Source organism: Sturnus vulgaris, chromosome 5, assembly GCF_052056855.1.
Source record: "Sturnus vulgaris isolate bStuVul1 chromosome 5, bStuVul1.hap1, whole genome shotgun sequence".
Taxonomy (NCBI): Eukaryota; Metazoa; Chordata; class Aves; order Passeriformes; family Sturnidae; genus Sturnus; species Sturnus vulgaris.
Genome location: NC_142247.1, coordinates 44819830 through 44843017, shown reverse-complemented (window position 1 = coordinate 44843017; position 23188 = coordinate 44819830). Strand labels below are relative to the sequence as shown.

Here is a 23188-nt window from a genome sequence, read left to right as displayed (position 1 = left end):
AAGTTGATCACAGATATATCTTTAAAGAAGGAGAGTTATTTTAACGGATTTTAGCTCTAACAGAACTAGACAAAAAGACAGACATTTCAGGGATGTCTCTTTAAAACAAAATCAAAAACCAAGCAACTATTTTATCACATTAGAGAAAATATTATAAAATCCTTAAACAAACTTCTGTTGCTGGCCAAATTAATTTTGAAGACCTGAAATTTCTTCTACAGCCGTATCTACCATTTATTTGAAGAGTGGACTTCAAGTAAGCATACAGCATACATGCAGTTAGACCATATTTATATCATAAGAAGGAAACAAAAGATGTATAACACCGAAATTAAAAAACTAAATTCTAAGCCTAATATTTTTTTCAGGAATTTTAAAAGAATTAAAATAAAGATCCATGTAACTGGAAAAATACACCCTAGTGGTCAATAAAGAAATGTAAATATACCAAAACGTATTTTAAAAACTAAGCAATTCAGTCTCGTGAGGATGCAACTACAATCACTTGAAAATCTCAAGAAATAACACAAACAAAAAAAGATTGTATGATCAATGAACTGGTGAAATGTCCTATCACCTTAATAATAAGGGTCTTATGTGCTGGAGCAAACAAAAAGAAATTTAAAGATGCTAATTTTTCAGTGTCTCATATTGATGGCCACACTATCCACCATACCATGGACGACTACTTGCATAGAGATAAGCTTTTTGCTTAAAGAAATAACTCCCTTAGCAAGTAGCTGATCACAGAGTGTTCAGAAACTCTGAACTCTGAAACTGCCAATTACCCCACCAATGTTAACATTATTAGGGCTAGGCTTTTCACTAACATAGACAAGACATTTTTAGAGTTATTTACCTGATTACAAAATCACTTGCGCTAATAGCCATACTAGCTTCTAAAGCAAATTCTTCTTGAGACAGTTATTAAGAGAACTTATTTCCAGAAAAGGTATTATATCCTTTGCATCCCTCTGCCTCAGTATTACACATTTAAGCCTCAAAAATTTGAATAAAATTAGGTATCACTAAGCAGCTGAAGCAGGAGCTCACTATACGATTATCCTAAGTCAGCATTTAAGTCTGCTAATAAATTCCTGTGCAACTCCTGCATATTTGCAGGACTACATCTAAATCATATTCATTCCTGCAGGTAGCTAAAGAGTACCTTGCGTGCAATTGGCTCTTGACCTTCCATCAGTGTGTACCAGCTCACTAGCCTATTCCAGCCTTCAGTTGGCAAAAGGATGTAGTCCAGCTCATCAATGAGATGTTCCTTGAGAGACTGAGAATCACCATCTATAAGAGAAAGATTATTTTCACTTGAATACTGTAATTCTCTACTAGAGTTTTTAATGTAACATTTTCCACATAAATACCAGACAAAAAATTGAGTCACAATAATGTAACCAGTATTATGGCGTTCAAAACAGGTCTTCTGAAACAATGTAGGCAAACTACTCAGTTCGTGCTTAGCACACCTATTACAGGTGGTATTCCTTTACTGTGTGAGAGACAACTTTATATCCCCATGAAATTATAAGCACCTAGTTTGTTATCATACACCATCCTAGCTTTCAGAGAAATCAATTCATTTCTCCCACTCACTTCACACATATTCCCACATCATTATGGATACTTTCACAGCTGAAAACGAGAATGAGTATGTAACTATAGATTCAGGACGAAGTCAGTCACCTTATGTCAGACTAGGAAAGTAGCATAGTACAACCTCCTATTTAAAGGATCCTATGTGTTCTGGAAACAGTCACTACAAAATTTCTTGTAGAGAAGGGGAGATGCTGCACTTGAATGAAGCAAAACTTGATGTCTCTTTCAAGGTAAGCAGCATGCTTTTAGCTCTCATTCAATCCTTTATTACTAGCAGCTATCTTTTAGGTCTAAGAGGTGATTCCAGATGTGAGCCACTGTGAGCTTCAAACATTTAGGGTAGCTGTCTTTCTGTCTGGAAGCATCATATTGTAACTGGGAGCACAGTGAGGGGAGAAATCCACACAGAAAAAAAAAAGGCAAAGAAAAGCACTTACTCAGTTCTACAATACTCTTCACAAGATTCATACAGGATTTCTGCACTGATCTTATATTGTGAGAAGGTGTAATTTGGATTCTATCATCTCCTTTTAAAAATACCAACATTTCTTCCAGTGTAATTTTTTTCAGAACCATCAAACAGATACCCTGATTCTAACAATTCAGTCCCTCATATACAACGTTTTCTATGATGAACAATCAGCTACTCTAAATACCTACTTTGTGCCCGCTTTGACGATGTATTTCTTCTTTTGAACATGACACGTGCATTACATCACATTCGACATTTTTTGCACATGTTGAGATTAACTGAAATCTCTACCTGTTACTTTTCATTGCTCTCACTTCATCCAAATGTTCTGGAAACAAGGGAGAAGCATTTAAGTAATATAAGCACAACATACTGCTTCAGTTTCCTGGAATCAATCTTTCGTGAATTCAATTACAGTTGTCCTTATCACTGCATTACACTGCAGAGCATCTTCAAAAGCATGCCCATTTTAGATTATTTTACTCTTGATATCAGATGCACATTTTTAAGGAGAGCAGCATGAGAGCAACTAAATCATACTATGTGCCAAAGACAAGACTAAAATCCAACAATTTTCAGGATCAGTTTATGCTACATAGAAAACCTAGTACACAGGATTGCTGCTTTGCAGTGGGTGAAATAAAAACCTATTATTTGCTGGGCACTAATGCCCATAATTTTAAAACTACCTTTACACAAGAACAGTTGATGTCGGAGGGCAACTGGATGCATGGAACTACTGCCAGTGTGGAGCCACAGTTTAGAACCATGAATAGCAAAAAGAGAAGTTCACAACCCCTGATGCTGTTTATTTTGAAAGGGGCACTGGTAGTGTCAAAACAACAGAACACAAGTTTTCAGAAGCTTTTAGGAAAATGGCTAACATCACTTCAAATTTGGACAGCTATCCCTAAAGCAGGCTTCATAACAGTAACTTTAAACATAATGTATGTAGATTAAGTTATAAATGGTACAGATAAACTAACAATGTTTGGATCAACTAAAAATCATCTATTTCTGAAAGGGAAGACACAAAAGAGAGAACAAGCTGATACTACGTCACTGAGGATAAAAAGATGTTGCTACATCTGACATCAGCTGAGATGCATCACCTGGACACCCCTGCCTCCCTAGAAGAATGTACAAAAGATCTAAACCCTCACATTTCAGAAAACAAAACACAACACTCACCCGGAGCAAAAAGACCTTAAAGTTTCTGGATGGATCAGAACATACAGATGTATATGACAATACAGCACATTCTATAAAGGCACTGGTCAGTGTCAGATATACACACTAACAATTACAACATGGTTCAAGAAGTTTTATGAAAGACGCAATCATCGTTAACATTTAATTTGTAAAATAATGAGATACTAATTACATAAGTTTTAAATTAAGAAAGTCAAGAGTTCATCATAAACCCCGTGAAGTTGGAAAAACTGGTATTACTACATGCCAATATAATAGCAGTATTATTACATTACCTGTAGCTGCAAAGAAAACCAATTATCTGCTCAATTTTGTATTTGCTAGATTTTGCAGACTAAATATTAACAGCTTTAATGGTATTTTGATACTGGACATTAAATACAGAATTTGATGTGAAGATTAAATTATATGGGAAAGTATTCTGAGATCTGTGTTCACAAATTTGGCTACAGTTCAGCAAAAGTCAGTCGGACCCGAGTAATTATAGCAGTGATAAGAGTTTAACATCCTTACAAGACCATAAAGAAAATACGAAATTGTCCTCTATCATTTCACACAACTTAAATGACTGAACTGAATAATACCACTTCTTCAATTGTTTCAGAGCTAAAATAAAGGCTTAGGGTTCATTTACAGTACTAAGTTTTAGAGTTCAACATAAAAGTCTTATTTTAAACCAACCAGTTTGGTTAAACTACCAAAAACCAGGAAATCATAGTGAACTCAAGCTACCTTTTTATCGACTAATTTTCATTCTCAAGATAACCAAAAATCTCATTATAAACCAGGAATTTGTACACTATTACCTATTTTGCTACCATTACAAAGAAGTTCCAATAGTTCTATTTATAAAATCGTGATTTATTAGGGAAATCTATTTCAGTTCCCTTGTCACAGTCCAAAAAGAAACCAAAATTTTTACCTTTATATATGCTGAGGTTCATATATTTACACTGCCAACTTCAAAAGATGAACTACCTGTGGCAATTTTGCACTTAATGTACTATTGGCTTATTTCACAGTGAGAGGCAGTTACCTTTGAGAAGTCCAGAGTTATCAATAGGACCCGGGTACACATTCTGATCTCCCATCTGGTATTTGTCCCAGCTGTCAAAACCAACATATTTTTTCCATTGTTTGAACCAGCGACTATCCACTAGATACCTTAAAAGGGAGAAGACATACATATTAGTTACTGGCATGCTATTACTTCCTACCTTAATCATGATAACGCACCAGCATTCATCAACCTTGTGAAATGACAGTGCTTTTCTCTCTCTTCTGCTAACCATTATCAGCATCTCCTACCAGCGAGGACTTTAACTGTGGTCAATTAAAGATCTCACGAACAGTGCCAGGTACAGTATTGCAAAACTGCCAATACAATGTAGCAGAGGCTGAAAAATGGTAAGTTGGAAAAAAAAATTCCCTTTTTAGCACAAATGATTGTCACCTTTGATTCCTGTTCTTTATTTTGGAATTTAGGAGATTCAAGTTAAATCTCTATTATTAGACAGCCATTTAAAAAAGTGAGAGAGAACTTTCAGTAAAGAATTGTCTACCTCTGGAATTTTATTTATAACACATGCAACTTGAACTTCAGAACTCTAATGCCTTGTCAAGAACCAGAGAGAATGTTTTCTTCCTCTGAGTAAACATCAACACAAAGAATAAATACTCTGCTTTTGATAGATGACTAGATGTTGCTCCTACAAATAATTATCAACATCACACTTCCATATAAAGCGATTATATCTCTAATCTCAGCTCTGCAGTTTTTTAATCTAGATTAAACTCTTGTCACAGTCTTTTATGAAGTCCAGTGATACCAACATTTTACACCTTTTTGTCCAGAATTTCTTTAAGATCAAGATATGAAATTTGTTCAGTGATGCTCAGATTTTTATCCATTTAAAAAAAATACTATATTCCTTATTTCTCTTTCCTAAAAGTATTCATCTTCTTCTGCCTGGTCTGTCCCAAATCTTTTGCTACTATATTAGGATGAAACTGAATTTGATTAATCTGACATGCCCTTACCATCTGCTTTATACTAAGTTTTCATTCTCATGAACATACTTAAGGCCAACAGCATTCTCCCCTTTCTCTTCTGCTGCGGCCATCCTCTACTCCATGTCTCTATTCCATAAGAACTGTAACTGTGCATGGTTATGAATGCAGTCACCACTAAACCTTGTAACCTTGTTCCATTAGCCTCTACTTTCTTGACCTAAATTTGAATGAATTATGAATCTTAAGATATAATTTCAAACAGAAGCGAAACTAAATTTATTTTAATTAATGCTTAAGAAATTACTACTCCTGAAGAATCATTTTACTTTTCAAATGCTTTGTGGTAAATGTCTTATCACACCCCAGTAAAAGAGTGATTAATACAAATTTTTGATAATAAAATTCAACAGTGTGAGAAAGCTTGGGGTCCACTGTTCCAGTTTTAAATATTCACCGCCATCTATTTCAAGACTTCATCAGCTTTCTTCTTCCATATCTGATTAATTTTGCCATCAACCAAAATTTGCTGTGCAGTCTCTTTAGGGTCCTCCCTAACAGAAATGTCGTAACATTGCTGTTTCCTAACATGAAGTGCAAAAAATCTTTCATCACTTCCCTTCACATTTAGGAATTTTGAATTTAGAAATCTTTCCAGGTTCAAATAAGGGCTTAATATTTCTTGCATAAAGAAAGCTGAAAGGCCACTTAGAAATCATGCAAGTATGTATGTATGATAAGAACTAAACAGCACAGTCAAGTTCCTTTACCACAAAGCAGAGGTAACATGCATTACATGGAAAATAAAGGTCTATTGAATTTATTCACCCTAGAAAATAAATTTGCACGTAGAGATTTTGAAAAATGCTAGCAGACACCATAGATGTGAATTCTTATAGCAAATTACTGGCTACAGGCATGTATGTGCATGTACATCTATGTTTTATACATATTAGGCGTTCTAATGAACATTCTCCTACTTTTGCTTCAATAGAAATCTACAGGTGAGAAAAGCTATTTTGAGTTTATATTGGACACAGCCAAAATAGCTGTAATCTCTCTTATCCTGATTTAAGAATGGTATTCCCCAATTTAGTACTCTCAATAAAAAAACCCATAAACTGCTCCCATCCCCCACCCCACAAAAATCAGAGCTTACAGGCTGAGATAATACCAATTTACTGGAAACAGAAACTAGATAAAAAAAGAAACAGTAACAGCAACAATATTAATAACAGAAGTTTAAAAAAGAGGGTGATTTACATGCAAAATGCTCATCCTGACAATGAACTCCCAACATGCCTTTTCTCATCCTGAAGACACAGGGCTCTTTTCCCAAGCAGGAGTCCTTCACTCCCACCCCTGGGGGTGGTAGAGCATAACCTAGACATGCCCAGGGCTGAGCTCCAGGCTCCATTCCCTCACCGTGGAAAAAATAACTATCCTGACCAAAACCAGAACACCCCATTACAAGAAGTTGCTCTTAAGACATGAAATACTACTTTTCCAGTAATATTAGGGAAACCAGAAATTTGCATTCAAATGCCATACACTGTCCTCATTTTATGCAAGAAGGATATACCACATTAAAGATTATGCTGGGGAAGGGGAAAAAAAAGGAGCATAGTTACATGCTCAGTTTAAGACCAATCAATCAACCTGCTACAGCACTTCTGTACCTAAAATCCAGACTTCTTAGTATTAATGGGAAAAATAATAATCAGAGATTTATAACTTAAAACTTTTGACTTTAAAAACACATTCAATATAGATTCTCACCAAGATCAACAAGACTATTCATCTGCACAAGAGAATGCAAACCAATGGAAAACAATTTATCTTTTCATGAGTGTTATAATATCTATGATACAATCAACCACCTGAAAACTAAGTATTACCTATGAGGGACATCCAGTAATTTAAGAGGAAGCTCAGGTAAACAGAACTACATCTACTAAACTCTCATTTCTTAAATGATATTTGATCCCTTTTTAAGGAAAAAACATTAAAAACTTGGGGTACACACTTGGACCAGATACACCTCCCTGTAATGTGTTTTGTCCCAGATACAAAAATAGTATACCATGCATCAGTAAAACAGAGACCAAAATACATGTATATTAAGCTTGTACAATGTTTTGCCTTTATTTTTGTTACTATTACCTAATACAGGAAGAAGTTCTAAATGAGTCTAATGCTACAGAAGGTTTTTGAATTGTGGAACTGACCAAGAAGGCTACCCCAGATCTCCCCATCAAAGTTAAAATGTATAGCCTATCCATTTTCTAGAATTATGATTAAGAAACGTTTGTTATCTGATGGAATAAAGATTTCCTTCAACCAGGAAACATAAGTTTTGCTCTTTGGCATGTCATCAGTTTAGCTAGTGAGCAGGATAACCAACCCATCTTCTGAGGTAAAACAAATCTGCAGGAATTGAATAAAGATTAAAGTCAAGAACAGTCTTAAATTGCTAAATACTCTTCTTTGAGGGCCAAACCTTAAAAACTAAGACAACTGCACAGCCAAATGAACTGATTAACTCTAAAACAACAGATACCTGACATTTATAGATACTTCAAATAAATCAGTAACCTCAAGTTGTTTGAAAAAAGTAGTACAACCAAGTTATTAGAGCCAACTGGTCGATAACACTGAACACTGAAATAGTCCCAAACCTTTACCTAAAAGTAAGCAAAAACATGCATGTACCATATGCTGAAAATTACACTCAAATATGGAATTTTCAGTATTAACAACACTGGAACACTTGTACAGTTTAATTAGCTTTAGGAACTTTTTCTTGGTTATATTATGCATACTTAAAATTTTCTTCATGCAAGTAGAATCAAAAACTACAGAATATGTGAATATGTTCTCAGTTCAAGTCTGGCCTACTTCATTACCCAGTATTTACTTCTGAGTAGAGCTTCAGATTGCTTCATAAGATATATCTGCACCCTTCTGTAAAATGTTTCTTGCCTGTCTGAAGTGGATTACCATATACAAGGGACAATTTATACTCTAGAGACCTCTGAAATGCCAAATAATGGAATAAAACATGAGGAAATGGAATGACGCTGCAACAGGAGAAGTTCATACTCGACATCATGAGAAGCCTGAGAGGGTGGATGGTCACTGGAACAGGCTCCCTAGGGAAGTGGTCACAGCACCAAGCCAGTCAGTTCAAGGATCTTCTAGAAGACACTCTTAGCCATATGGTTTAGCTTTAGGCAGTCCTGCAAAGAGCAGGAAGTTGGATTCAATGTCCCTTATGGGTCACTTTCAATTTGGGCTATTTGGCCTTGGCCAGTGGTCACTTCATCTGGAGCCAGCTGGAATTGGCTCTGTAAGACATAGGAGAAGCTTCTGGCACCTTCTCCTAAAAGCAACCCTGCTACCAACACTTTGCCATGCAAACCCAATAAAATGGGGTCACCCAATTAAATTCACCAGAAATGACTATATCCTTATGTATGACCAAATGATCAACTGTAGAGACTCAAGGCAGCCCAAAATAGGATTACTTACAGCCTTTGCACATTAATTTGAAACAAAATTAAAACAAAAACTTGAAGCTATTACAACACTTGTAAATTCACTTTCATTTTTTAAATAAAAACTCAGCAAATAATAGAAATCCATTTTAAAGAAGTTTTAAAATTTCGCAGCTGCATGACTACATGGACATTGCTCACTGAACAAAAGAAAGTATTCCCAGGAAACTTACTAACTGATTTCTAAAATTCTCCCATGGTTTGTGAGTTTTAAATGTAATTCAGGTTCACCTGTAATTTACTGCTTATTTTGTCTTAATATACCTAAGTAACTTAACAGAAACATTACACAAGTACAACAGCATTTATTCCTTACCTCAACATCCAAGTTGACAGAAAAAGATCTGAATAGTATGACTAAGATCTTGGTATTTCCCACTGCTGTCAAATGCATTCTGAATTCTTGTGGCCATTATATACAGATGGAATTAAACAACATGTAACTTAGATTTATTTATTTTGACTGATACATTAGGTCTTTGGATTCAAAATCAAACCAGAAAACTTTAATATGATATAAAGACACTTCACAGAGAGACAGTGTGCACTGTGTACTGCTGGGATATCTTCTGAACAGAAGCTATTTTACTTTTAACAGTAAAACTGTGCGAACGGTCCAGAGAGATGAGGATTTTTTTTTATTCTCCTCACTGTGCATCAGAACAGATGAAGCAATACAGAGGACAAAGGAGAACAACTGTTTTGCAGAAAGCAAATTAGGACTCCTGCTTAAAGGTACAGCATCTGATTTTTGTTCTTGCACAAATGCAACAATAAAAATAAGAATGTAAGAATGGGTTTGTATCTGTATTTCTGCTTTGACAAAGGTGATGAAAACTGCTTGACCAAATACACTCATAATTAACAGATGCCTTCAAATTCAATTTTCTTTCAGAATTAACAAGATCTTCAAGATCAAAATGCTGGTAATTATTCTACTCTATCACACAAACCATACCATCTTTTTATTCAAAATACAGGTAAAATCACAAGAAAAATATGCAGGGGTCAAAGACAAAAAAAAGAGCTTACCTCCCATTTTTAAGAAATCTGTCTAAGTATTTCAGATTCCTCTACAGAAATAAGTGTTTAGTTCAACAAAATGCACCAAGATTTCAAATCAACTAATCAAATTCTGACTACAGCTTGCGATATGCTCCACTCCCATAATGTGCTGCAGTAGCCTAAGCAGCACATTCTTCATCCATACTACCACGAGGCCGACCGAAAAGTATGATTCAGCCAAAATTAGTGGAGCACAACTTTATGTTAAAATTTCAGGGTGAACATTAACAACCATGTAAGTGTTTTGCATAACTTTAGAAATTTTCCATTTAAGTAAAGACTTTTTATTAAAACATAATCTAACAAATCAATTTTCAGGCAAAAGCTTGGAACAAATACGATTTTAACATGCTTTCACCTCACCAAATCAATTAACACAAGAAAAATGCATCTACTCATTTCCACTCTAAGTATTGTCCAGAAGAATTTAAATCTTTGTAGACCACTGGTCACACGCAGCACCATTCTTTATGCAGTGAGAGAAACCTAACACCAAACTTCAACCACTAGGTTTATAAAACAAAATCAGCAACTTAAACCTCATCTGAAAAAAACAAAACAAAACAAACCCATCCAACTCTTAATCTATCCCGGAAACACATAGTATTCCTTGTTTCTCATTTTATGAAGTTATCAAAATAATTTAGAATATCATACCAAATATTATTGAAGTGCAGGTCCCTAACATCTCATCATGCCCCCAGTGAAATCAAGTAAAATCTTCCATTAACATTCAATCTAGGTTCTGCTCATGTACAACACAATGATGGATGATGTAATGTGGCAAACACTGAGACGAAAATACAGAGAAAAAGGTACATGGCTTGACTCTTGGGGATGTCCTGTGCAAGGCTGAGTTGGACTTGATGATCTTTGTAGGCCCCTTCCAACTCAGCATGCTCTTTGAAGACCACATTGTAAAATGCTGTAAAAGCTAAGCACTTCAGCATCAAGGCTGTCATAAATTATGAGCACTGCAGAGTTTTTAAGCAAGGCTACAGATGTCTGTTCATCAAGATTCATGAGTTTTCACTGCAGCCAGAATTAAAATGCTTATATGTTCAGTGGGGAAATTCACTTCTGGAGAAAAAGTCCTTTAAGGTTGAACTTATCAGATCTATTGATCACTCACTCAGAAGGATTTTCATCCCACTTCATTTTTACTTACTCTCTTCAGTGACCAAGTATTACAATTGAAAAGGCAATGAAATTCCCACGGGTTAAGAAAATATTTTTTTCACTGTCCAAGAAATGTACTGTATGAATAACAACAGTACTCTACCTAGACTCAGCAGAACTTCAGAAGTGGTATGTATCAGGTATTTCTGAAAACTAAAAATACTATACTCCTGTTTTACTAATTTGCAAGCCTTAAAAACTAAAAAGAGATTAAGAATCTCTCTCATCACTCTTGTGAAGTGATGACTGGCACCAAAATTCATCGGCTAACAGGGCTGAAAACCCATCTTCCTTCTGGCCTAAACCTGACTTGCTTCAGTTTACACAGTGTCTTAAATCTTTATCTGCTGATCTAAAAATCCTTATCCTAGAAGACATCTTCCTCTTACATAACTATTTCAGCAGACAACTCAAAATTCAGCAAAACAGACTAAGGTTCTCCAAGCTCTTCTCTGGAAGACAAGGCTTCTGCTTTCCCTACTAGATTTTAAGATGTCTGAACTCATTCTAAATGAACACCACCTGTCACATGTGGACACCAGAACTGGGCAGTAGAATAGTTTCACTAATATATTTTGTAACCAGTACATATTTGTATTGCTACTTGGTATTCCCTATTCAAACATCTGATGATTGTATTTGTTCCCTTAGCCACTAAATAAAGTGTGATAGTTTTTGTACACTGTTACTGCTTAATTCTTATCTAAGTGACTTCTATATTCTCATCAGCTCATAAATTGTTATGGCAATCAATAGATGAAAGAAGCACAGTGGGGAAACTCTAGGAGGAAGAGAGAGAAAAAGTGGTAAAACTGACTGCTGAGCTGTTAGTTATTTTTAAGTCACTATCACGCACTTAAAGTAAAAAAATTTTTGGCAGGTGATACCTAAAGGTGAGAAATGTGGTTACATATCCTAGACCAAGGAGTGACAATGTGTGCAAGAGGTAGCCAAGAGTATGAAAGCATTTGTAATGTCTTATCTGAGCTACTGAGACAATATTTGACTAAGACAGCCACAAAAGAACAGGAACTACAGGGAAGTCACGGCAGAAGGTGGTTTTAAAGGTAAAATCAAGAAATCACACTTTAATAGGGGGAAGAAATTACAGAGAAATTCCCCAAGAAGTCACACAGAAAAACTGATGGTTTTCTCTTCTATAACAAAGTTGTTCCAAGATCAATAATTGCCAGTATTGAAAACTGTATTTCTGAGATACTGTAAAAACAGAAAAACTTGGCAAGGTTCTCAAGAGTATCACTGTGACTGTAAAAACAGAAAAACTTGGCATGGTTCTCAAGAGTATCACTGCAGCTACAAAGGCATTAAATGACATCATCAAGACCAGTTGGTCACACAAATTATACTGTGCCTAAAAATCTGATGAACATCAATAGTTCTTCAATTTCTGAGAGTAGAAGACATTGAGTGAGTTCAGATTTGCCTGCAGCTGTAATAACCAACAATTTTTGTCTTTCTGAATGAGAGGGTAAAATCTCCTCAAGCAATAAATTCTCCTCACTTGTCTAGCACCAGTAGAAAGAGTATCAAAATACTGAGATGTAATCATATCAGATACTAAAACTGTGAGACATACAACGAAATGCAGCATTTTTTTTTCCTAAGCAGAAGTCTAGGTCAACCACAGAAACTGAAGATCCTTTGGACAATACTGCAGGAAGTAAAACTTATATTAATTCAGGTTCTGTGGAACAAAAGTGTAGTTTTTACATTGACTTTATTAATGAAAGTAGACAACATTATTCAGAAGAACTGATAAACAAAGGAAGTTCTTCTCAGAAAAATTTGATGTTTATTTAATGTATATTTGGAAAAATAAGATAAATGGAGAGATGGAAGAATCCTCAATCTCTCAGAGTTTAATCATTTATTAACTGGCCATAAAGAATGCAAAAAAGACCACTGGGACAAACTAGCCCAAAATCTTGTCCCTGCAGCTGAAGCAGTTAAAGACACTAACTTTGCCCATCCATTGGAGCAATACAGCTTAATGCATACTATTCCCAAGCTACCCTTAAAAACATCTAATGTAACAAACTCTGCAGCTCACAAAACCACTTATTCAACTGGTTTCTAATTCTAGCAATTCTTCTTCCAATACCTAACTCTAAAAATGTTGTGTTTCAAGTAAATTTTATTTCTTTCTCTCTGCAGTTTACACAAAGAACTAATGAAGAAATTCATCAGCCACTTCATAGATGCTTCTAAGATTTGCCTCTCTTTGCCTTACTGTTTAGTTGCTTTTTTCTTAGAGAAAACCCCCAAAGCTTTATACTTTCCATATATAGTTTCTTGTTCTCTCAACTCAAAATTTTGAAGAGCATGGAAAAGACTTACCATGTATAAGCCAGCATTTTTAAAAGGATTGCATTTGAGTGTTTTAAAGCTCAAACAGAACAAGTTGGTATGGCTCTGCTGAATTTTGTTCAGCAGTATTCACTACTGAATCAACGCAATTCTGAATCATGGCTCATAGCACTTTAACTGTTGCTTCCTCACTGATGTCCCAAAAGACCAAAAAGCCATTGACAAAATGCCTTTAAAAAACCATTTGGACTAAATGTACCTTTTAATTTGTGAAGATAGTTGCACAGTCGAAGTATAAATCCTATGAATGCACAAGCATACACCTTTATGTAGCTCGATCTAACAGTTCACAAGTAAAACTTAATGGGACTTTGCTGTAGCTTATTCAGTTTTAAAACACTTCACTGACATCAGTGCCAATCACAGCTGGTTATATTTTCACAGAACATTTAGAAGCTTTTCCCACATAACTGATTCTTCGTATTAAAATACTGAATGTACTAAAAAGCACAGTAAACTTACTGTTTCGGTCATGCTGTCAACTAGTCATAAAAGTACTATCACTCTGAACAATATTAACTGCCTGAAACATTGTTTTAGTAGCTGGGAACTACCCAACAGAACCATTAAAAAATAGTCTTGAAAGACATCAAGCCTGAGCACGCTTTTACTACCGCTGGTCATTTTCAACATTACCATGTGAATTAATCTCCTTTTTCTAGTTTCTTACACTTTTCCAGTTTCAAGAGCAGTCTGTTCATATGACAAAACTGAACATATACTCAGCAGTATTTGAATAATGCATCAGAATGTATGCTTCTGACACATGCTGCAGTACCAACACAGTTAAATATAGTCTTCTATAGAACTGGAACAGTGAGTGATGACAGCTGAAATGAGGTGGGCTAGTTCTACTTCTGTGAATTCATAGTTAATTCTCTGTAAGTTAATGCTTCAGTCTTCGTCTTTGGGCGACAGTTTCATACAGGAAGAGATGAAGAGGCTGAGTCGTGGAAGAAGTGTCAGTTCCTTATTTTTTCCCCTCCTAAAAAAAGTTCCATTTCCTAGCCTCACAGAACTACAACTACAGAAGCTCAGTTACAAAATATACGCCAAAAAGAGGTGTTTTTTAACCTAATTCTTGTCAACCATGGCTTATTATGTTGACATACTAAGAAATATTTTACGACTGACCAGAAAAACCTATTTTTCAAATGTTCACTGTCGAAAATGTATCATAAGGGTCCGTTCGCACCTTCAGGGACTCTTTCTTAGGAAGCTAACGCGTTTACAGTCGCAATAAAATTAAAACTCAAGGCTTGTCACAGCCACCGACGGGAATCAGGGCAAGCTAGACCAAAGTATAGATATCATTTCTGATAACGTGAAGGTGAAGCCGGGACCATTTCCGCCCGGAAAATGGAAGAAACGCCTAGTAGCAAGGCCCTTCTCCCCCACCTCAATACTCCTCGCGCAGCCAAAACAAGCCCCCTGCGACTTCCGGGCCCGCCATCCGGGACTCCCACCCGGCAGCGAGTCCCCGCAGCCGCGCCGTTCCCTCCTTGCCCTCCCCCGCGGGGCGCTGACCTCGGGGCCTCCCCGCCGTCCTCCCGCAGCCCGGGCTAGGCCGAGGCCCCGCCGCACCCAGGCGGCCGCTCCCTGCCCGGCAGGAGCTGCGGAAACCGAGCGATGGGAAACGCGGGAAACAGCACTGCCTCCCTGCCCTTGTCACCCGCCTCCACCTTCCTGGCAGCGGGAGGCACGTCGAGCCGTCCCCGGGAGCGGGTGGGGGGCGAGGAAAAGGAGGTCGGTGCCTCTGGCAGCCAAGCGGCTCCGGGGACGGAGGCGCCGACCAGGCCGGTCCGGCCGACTACCCCCTGCTCCTCCCTCACCAGGTGTCGCCCTTGCGGAGGGCGGTTTTGAGCAGCACCGCGACGTCCGTGCGCTGGGTCTCCAGATCTGCGGCGCCTCCCTCCGCCATCTTCTCCGCCCGGCAGCGGCGGCAGGAGCACGCCGCGCTGCATGCTGGGAGTGACGCCTGCGGTGGGGCGGCCGCGGCCCCGCCCTTCCCAGAGGCCGCGGAGCGGGGACCGGAGCGGGCCCGGGCGGTGCAGAGCCCCCTCGCGGTCGGGAGGTCTTTCGGGGAGGGAGGGGCAGGCGACATTTCCGTCAGTACCTGGATTGTAGCGCGTGCGTAATTAGATCCGTTATGCCTCGCTACCGGATGAGTGGTTTGGATCGCGATAACTTACGTGTTGTGCAAATGTGGCTCGGATTAGCTTTTCCAAACCTTTGCAGAAACCAACGCATAATTTGTTGTGTTTGTTTCAGTCGCTCTTGCCTGAACCTTGTACGAACAGTGCAACCTGTTGCTTGGCATTTCACACACAGACAGACCCAGACACACAGACACGCACACACACATACACAAAAAAGGGCCACATACTACGTTACATAACTAAGTTCTCTCTGTCTTCACGCTTGTATAGAGATTTCAAAGAATCCAATTGGTGTGGGCATTTAGGGTTGGGGCGCTGGTTACAAACATTTGAAAACGAGTTTGTTCTGGTAGATCTGGCTGGTTTAGGTGGAATACCTGCAACTGTATACCTAGCCTCCTTCCTCTGCCCGAGTCATTACACCCAGCCGCATTGTGTGACTAACACTAGCAATGTATCTTAGGCTGCCAGATAAGTATTTTAAGCTATTAGGCATTGTTAGCTAATTAGCCTATAGAATCTGGTAGAATGTAGCTGTTACAAACAGCACTAAAAAGTGCTATCTAGATATGTGCACTGCAAAAAAACATGGAAGCAAGGCTGTTATGTAGACGTGGTAGTACAAAGCTAACTAAGTCTTTTGTCAGGAGGATGATGCTATTTAAGTAAAGGCAAAATTATAATAGGAAAATCATATCAAATATGTAAGAACTCCAGGAGCTCAGAGCGACTGATGATGACATTCATGGCTTCTCTAAGAGCTGGAATGTGAAATTCCAGGAGGGCGGACAAGGAAGTAAAAGATAAATGTTAGGGAGAGCTGTGGATTTAATGACTACATTTAATGAGAGAAAACTTAACTGGGCAACAAGAAGAAGGTTTCTTGCCACTTCAGGAATAAATTTCTGAGTTAGAATCGCCAAGTTTAGAAAGACCTTTGACAAGTTCCCACCCCACACACACTAGAGCTTGACAGATATGAACAGTCAGTGTTTTACACTCTGAAAGTTAGCTCTGTGCCAAAATTGAATTTATGCATGTTATAAATGAGAGACAAAAGTCTCGATATTCAGCAAAATTTAGATTGCTTTATTTGATATAGAAAGAGCAAGCAGCGCGCTGGGGAGCGTGGAGTGGGCGGTGACCCCTCATGTTCCCCAGTGTGCTGCTTGCTCTTTCTATATCAAATAAAGCAATCTAAATTTTGTTGAATATCGAGACTCTTGTCTCTCATTTATAACAATTTGGTGCCGAAACCCGGGCCGTCCTTGGAGCCCTGAGAGGCACTGCGATTTCGGGGAGGCGCCCCACTGCTGTGGCCCCGGTTCGTCAGTGATTCTCGGGACCCATCGACGTACCGCACCATATAGACTGAGCAAGGAAAATCTCCCCGGAAGACGGCGGCAAAATCACCTGTAATTCTCGTGCACGAAGACCCAGACAGGAGCATCGGACTGTGAGTATCTGTCTGGTTTGGTGGGGATGACTGTGTGCTTGCCTGAATGAGACATGGACTTTGCTGCGAAGCGAGGGTGGAGTCCTTCTATCCACGTTTCCAGCATCCCGTGAGGGACCTGCCCGGTGAATGGACGAAGCGAGTGAGCACAAAGGGAGAGACTGCTTTTCTTGTCCTATCCCAGGTAGAGGCTAGGTCCTTCCCATACTAGCCCAGGCAAAGGCAGGACCCGGGAAGGAGCGCGGGGGGGAGGGGGGGGAGGGGAAGGGGGAGGAAAAGAAAAGCAGATTGCAACACACCAGTCACGGAGGGAGAAGGGAAAAGCTGCTTTTCCCATCCCAGCCCAGATAGAGGCGGGTTCCAGTCCATCCTGACCCAAGGAGAGGCAGGGGTTCGGGCAAAACACATCGGGAAGTACAAACACCTCAAGACAGTCCCGTGAGGTAAAAATGGGACAAAGAGGGAGTAAGATTCTGAGTCCCAGGGACCCATGAAGAGGTTCAAGTTCATTTGGTCCACAAGGAGACAGGGAAAATAAAGACAAAACAAGTAGGTTGCCAGAAATACCACCAGGCAGCCCTTTGGGAGTAATATTAAGATGTTGGGACGCAGGGACGGTATATAGAGGAAAAAGTAAAGAAAAATTGATTCACTATTGCATGGTGGAATGGACCAGAGAAATGTTCGGTAAAGATAACCTATACTAGCCCATGTTCGGATCATTTGAGGGTTGGATTTGTCGGGCATTAAACACATATGTGGTTCGTAAAGAACCATTTAACAAAAAGGAATGTGAGTATGCTGCCCTGTGGGTAAAACAGTCCAAGCCATCCTTGATATATACTTTAAAAGAAAAAGAGGATGAAGATAACAAAAAGGTTACCTAGGAACCCCTCGATAATCTCCCACCTCCGTATAATACAGAAAATACAGGAGAGCCTCCCCACGCACCCACTTCTCCTCCTGGTACTCCCATAGCTCTAAGAACTCGCTCCAGTCAAAGAAATACCAGGAGAGATAGTATCACCAGAGAGGAGGGAAACCACGAAAACCCCCACCAAAACAAGGAAATAAAGCAGGAAATAATTCACCATGGCAAACCTGCTTTTATTGTAACAAGAAAGGTCATATAAAGAAAAATTGTAAAGAACAAATACAGGATGAAAAAATGTTCCAGGAGGATGAATAGGGGTGTCAGGGGCTGTATGGATTAGGGACCATACCATCCAAAGAGCCCTTAATAAAATTAAGGATTGGTCCTCAGGGAAAAGAGGTGGAATTTTTAGTACATACAGGAGCCGAAAAGTCCACAATTAAACACCTACCAAAAGGGTGTAAACCTAGTAGAAAAACAGCACTCGTGGTTGGAGCAAAAGGTGAACCATTTCAGGTCTCTATTATTACAAATGTGCAAATTGAGACCCAAACCAAAATTGAATTAAAAGATCTGCTGTTACTGCCAGAGGCAGAAAATAATTTATTGAGGAGGGATTTAATGATAGCATTGGATTTGAAAATTGAAGTATCCCAAAAGCAGCTTAAAATTTTTGCTTTAACCCAAAAGGACGAGGAGCAAATATGTCCTGAGGTGTGGTACACCCCTGGAGCAATAGGGAAGTTAAAAATGAAACCTATCAAGGTGAAAATCACTGATCCCGATTTGCCTATCCGAGTTCATCAATATCCAATATCACTGGAAGGGAGACGGGGCCTTAAGCCTCTCATAGAAAACCTTTTGCAACAGGGGGCTTTAGAACCATGTATGTCCCCACATAATACTTCTATTCTGCCTGTCAAAAACACAGATGGGAATTACAGATTGGTACAGGATTTGAAAGCTATAAATCAGTAAACTGTTACCAAATTTCCTGTAGTAGCAAACCCTTATACTCTTTTAAACCAGTTGTCCCCTGACTACACTTAGTATAGTGTAGATCTAAAAGATGCCTTCTGGGCATGCCCATTGGAGGAAAAAAGTAGAGATTACCTTGCCTTTAAATGGAAAGATCCTGATAAAGGCAGAAAACAACAACTGCCTTGGACAGTATTGCCTCAGGGCTTTACAGAATCCCCTAATCTCTTTGGACAAGCCCTAGAAGAATTAATGCAGTCTTTTGAGTCACCAGAAGGGGTGTGATTGTAGCCTGTTCATTAAAAAAAAAAAAAAAAAAAAGGAGCCCATATTGTACTAAGTTGTAGTGGTGTCATTCCTATGGTGGGTATCCCCCATTCGCATTATGTGTCCAGTGTAAAAGAAATTAATGTAAAGAAACTATTAAGGTACTTAATACCCTATCAGCACAAGGAGAAATTGAAATTGATGATCATAACTGGTGAGAGTTATTTGAGAATGGAATGAGGAAAAAGAAGAGAGCCAGAGCAGAAGTATTGGCAAGAAAGTACTGGAAAGGGTTGCGTATACCGTGCTGTTACTGCTGTACCTCATACTGGAATGTTAAAGCTAAAAGCTGGAACAAAATTAAGAAACACTACCAAAAGAAAAAGACGATGTGGGAGACCCCAGGACATATTCCCTGCTGCCGAGAAGATTAAACAAACCTCGGCTACTGGCAGCAACCCCGTAGGCCTTGAGGGAGGCAGAGGGATGAAAATGGTCATGGGAGTCATCCTATTGCTAATGATGATAAAAGGAAATAGTGCTGATGCTTGTTCCAAGTGTTACCAGACAATGAGGTACGGCAGACGCACGGTATCCACCCTTGCCTTCCATACACATATCAATTCGATCTGCTATAATAAACACAACTTAGAAACTTGCACTATGATGAGAAAAAGTTACTGGGTAGCCACCAATTTGAAAAAAAGGAGGGTGGGCTCCATCGGCATACCAAAGTTGTCCAGTAGGAGAGACATACTTCTGCTTCACAAAAAAAGGTATGTGGGGATATTCAGACCAGAGGGGAGTGCAAGATCACTACAAGGAGGAATTAATTAAAAAAAAAATATATATAACTAAAATATTCAAAGGAACAAGGACAAACCGTGGGGAAAATTTTAACTTGTATGAGAAAATAAAACAAACTCAGCAAAAATAAAACTCAGCAAACGGGACTTACCCACCTTGGGAAAAAATTTATTTGTAAAATTAATAAAAGAAATTACTACTGAACTTAACTCACTGTTAGATCTGTAGAGGAATGCAAATGACTGAACAATGGCCAAGGAGGTGGGAGGAAGGATTAAGGCCAAAACAGTTGTTACAGTGGAATCAAACAAAAATATCGAAGGGGAATGTGTAGGAAGTTTAATAATTCTGAATGCTGCTTAGAAATTGATGATAATGGTGAAGTAATTACTAAAACTGCAGAAAAAAATAAAACGAATAGCCCATGTACCTGTACAAACCTGGAACTCTATGCTTAATGATAATTGGTGGAATAACCTGTTGGGGGAAGCTTGGTGGAAAAAATTAAGGTTTATATTAACATGTGCATTATTAAGACTACTGTTTATCCCTTGTCTTGTTCCATGTTTCATTCGATTAATCCAGTCAGTGGTTCAAAGAATGCAAGTTGCTACAATACCAATAGACCCTGAGAAGGCAACAAAATTAAATGCAGTAAATGTATTAAACCTAGTACAAGAGGTACTGACAAAATTTGAAACCAGAACACAAATCAATGGGATAAAAAAAGAGAAGTGAGGAAATTGTGACAATTGATAAAAGATTCGTGTTAATCACAAAAGCATTGGGGTTTGCATAAACCAGAATACTAAGCTCTGAAGTGAAGCATGGACACTAGATAAAGGAAATTATATGATTAAATAATTCTGTTTAAAATCACCTTGTTCTATTATGTTACATTATAATATGTTATGTTTTTCAAATAAGTTGTATCAGCTACCAGCTTGCAAAATCGGACTTCCCAAAAAGCCCTTCCTGCCTTTGTCTAATCAGTACTGCCTATCCCAAAAACCAGACCTCCAGAACTTCCCTGGTGGTCATCTACAAGGACCGGATGGCTATCTGTGACTGATTATCACCCAAAGGCTTTGTGAATTTGTGTACAATGAGAAACCACAGTATAAGAAGAGGCTGCAAACCAAGGTTTGGTGGAGTGTGGAGTGGGAGGTGACCCCTCACGTTCCCCAGCGCGCTGCTTGCTCCTTCTATATCAAATAAAGCAATCTAAATTTTGCTGAATATCGGGACTTTTGTCTCTCATTTATAACATGCAGAAATTATAATTTCATTCAATTTTTTTTTGGAAAATACTTCTCAATCCATTGTGCTGGAAAAAAGTTTCATTGTTCTTCAGGCTGTAGCAGGACCATCAACAGCTTACTTTGCCAGAAGGATCACTTGGAGCCACTCATGTCTCTATGCTTTGTGTTGTATAACTAAAGTTACTCAATGAAAGCTCTATTCCTGAGTTCAGTCTATTTGTGGTACAGAAACAGACACTAGACAGATATTAGGTGCTACAAATAGAGACAGCAAAGCACACAATCTGCCGTTTGAAGCAGAGCTAAGAATTGCCAAGGAGAGACAAGAGTAAGACTCTCTCTGGGGCTACCAGTGCTTCACATGAAACAACTGTTTTTCAAAATGGAACTGTATCCTAAACTTAATTCGCATTCATGGAAAATACATTTTAGTGTTAAATCTGGGTGTTTTTTGAAGCTTTATCAGTGGGCAAGGGATTATTTCCAAATAACTCTGTCCTAGACAGTGCCTGAGGATCTTTAAATTTTAAACCACCTGTGTCTCGGTTTGAAAGACAGGTATTTTGCTAAGGAAAGGCAAGAACCCCTTTCCTGAGATGCAGAGTGCAACCCCCTCCCTTCTAATTATTATAGTTTCAAATCAGAGGCTTTCAGGCAGAAGATATGGGGATAGGAATAACAGTTCTTTAATGATATCTAACAAGGCAAAATAGTAGAAACAACAACAGCTGTGTGATAATTGATAAAAGATTCGTGTTAATCACAAAAGCATTGGGGTTTGCATAAACCAGAATACTAAGCTCTGAAGTGAAGCATGGACACTAGATAAAGGAAATTATATGATTAAATAATTTTGTTTAAAATCACCTTGTTATATTATGTTGTATTATGTTACATTACGTTATATTATGTTTTTCAAGTAAGTTGTATCGGCTACCAGCTTACGAAATCAGACTTCCCAAAAAGCCCTTCCTACCTTTGTCTAATCAATACTGCTTATCTCAAGGACCAGACTTCCAGAACTTCTCTGGTGGTTATCTACAAGGACCAGATGGCTATCTGTGACTGATTATCGCCCGGAGGCTTTGTGAATTTGTGTAAGGATGTTTATTCGACCACCACTGCTTACCTGGCAAAATATGACAGCAAAAAAACCCCAAAATTATTGATTACAACAAGAAACCACACTATAAGAAGAGGCTGCAAACCAAGGTTCGGTGGAGCGTGGAGTGGGCGGTGACCCCTCGCGTTCCCCAGCGCGCTGCTTGCTCTTTCTATATCAAATAAAGCAATCCAAAGTTCTGCTGAGTATCGAGACTTTTGTCTCTCATTTATAACAGCTGTAAAAATTGGCAATGAAACAGAACAGTATAGCTCAGTTCCAGTCCCTTTTGGCCACAGGCTCCCTCTCCCTGCGCTCAGTTCCCGGTGCTGTGGGCAGGGCAGGTCCCGCGCAGTCGAAGAGGGCTGGAGTGATGGCGGCAGCGGCCCAGGGGTGAGAGGGATGGAGGCGCCACTCCCCGCTCACGGTGTCGGTCGTGCTGCTCGGCAGAGTGCCCGGAGGTAGTAGGATGAAGTGGGAGAGCAGCAGAGCAGTGTTCGGAGGCAGGGAGCGTGGCTCCCGGTGCTGGGGTGGCGGGGAAGATGCTGGATCGGAGCACGGGCCGTCCTCCTTTCACTCCACGAACCGAGCGAGAGCCCGTCCCAGATCCCTGTCCCACCTTTCCTTTTCCGGTCTCCCCCTATCCCCCACCCTCTTCGAGAGAAAAGTATTGCTACTAAGATGTAGCCACAAATACTTAGCATAACAATGGGAAAAATTCCACAGAAAGAAAAGGGAGCAATTCAACCCCAACAACCTGGTAAACAGAAACAGCACTGAAGATAGAGA

General features: G+C 39.0%; 1 protein-coding gene across 2 annotated transcripts in view; it reads right to left on the bottom strand.

Moving 5' to 3' along the window:
* The window catches only part of USP15 (ubiquitin specific peptidase 15), a 55313-nt gene extending 39836 nt beyond the window's left edge, over nt 1–15477 (bottom strand). For both annotated transcript variants that reach the window (XM_014890896.2, XM_014890897.2), the window contains exons 1-3: nt 15327–15477; nt 4332–4459; nt 1169–1299 (exon numbers count right to left, since the gene is read on the bottom strand). In XM_014890896.2, the coding sequence (XP_014746382.1) occupies nt 1169–1299; nt 4332–4459; nt 15327–15415 (348 nt within the window). In that variant the 5' untranslated portion in view covers nt 15416–15477. The remainder of the gene's footprint in view (nt 1–1168; nt 1300–4331; nt 4460–15326) is intronic.
* Between the last annotated feature and the right edge of the window lie 7711 nt (nt 15478–23188).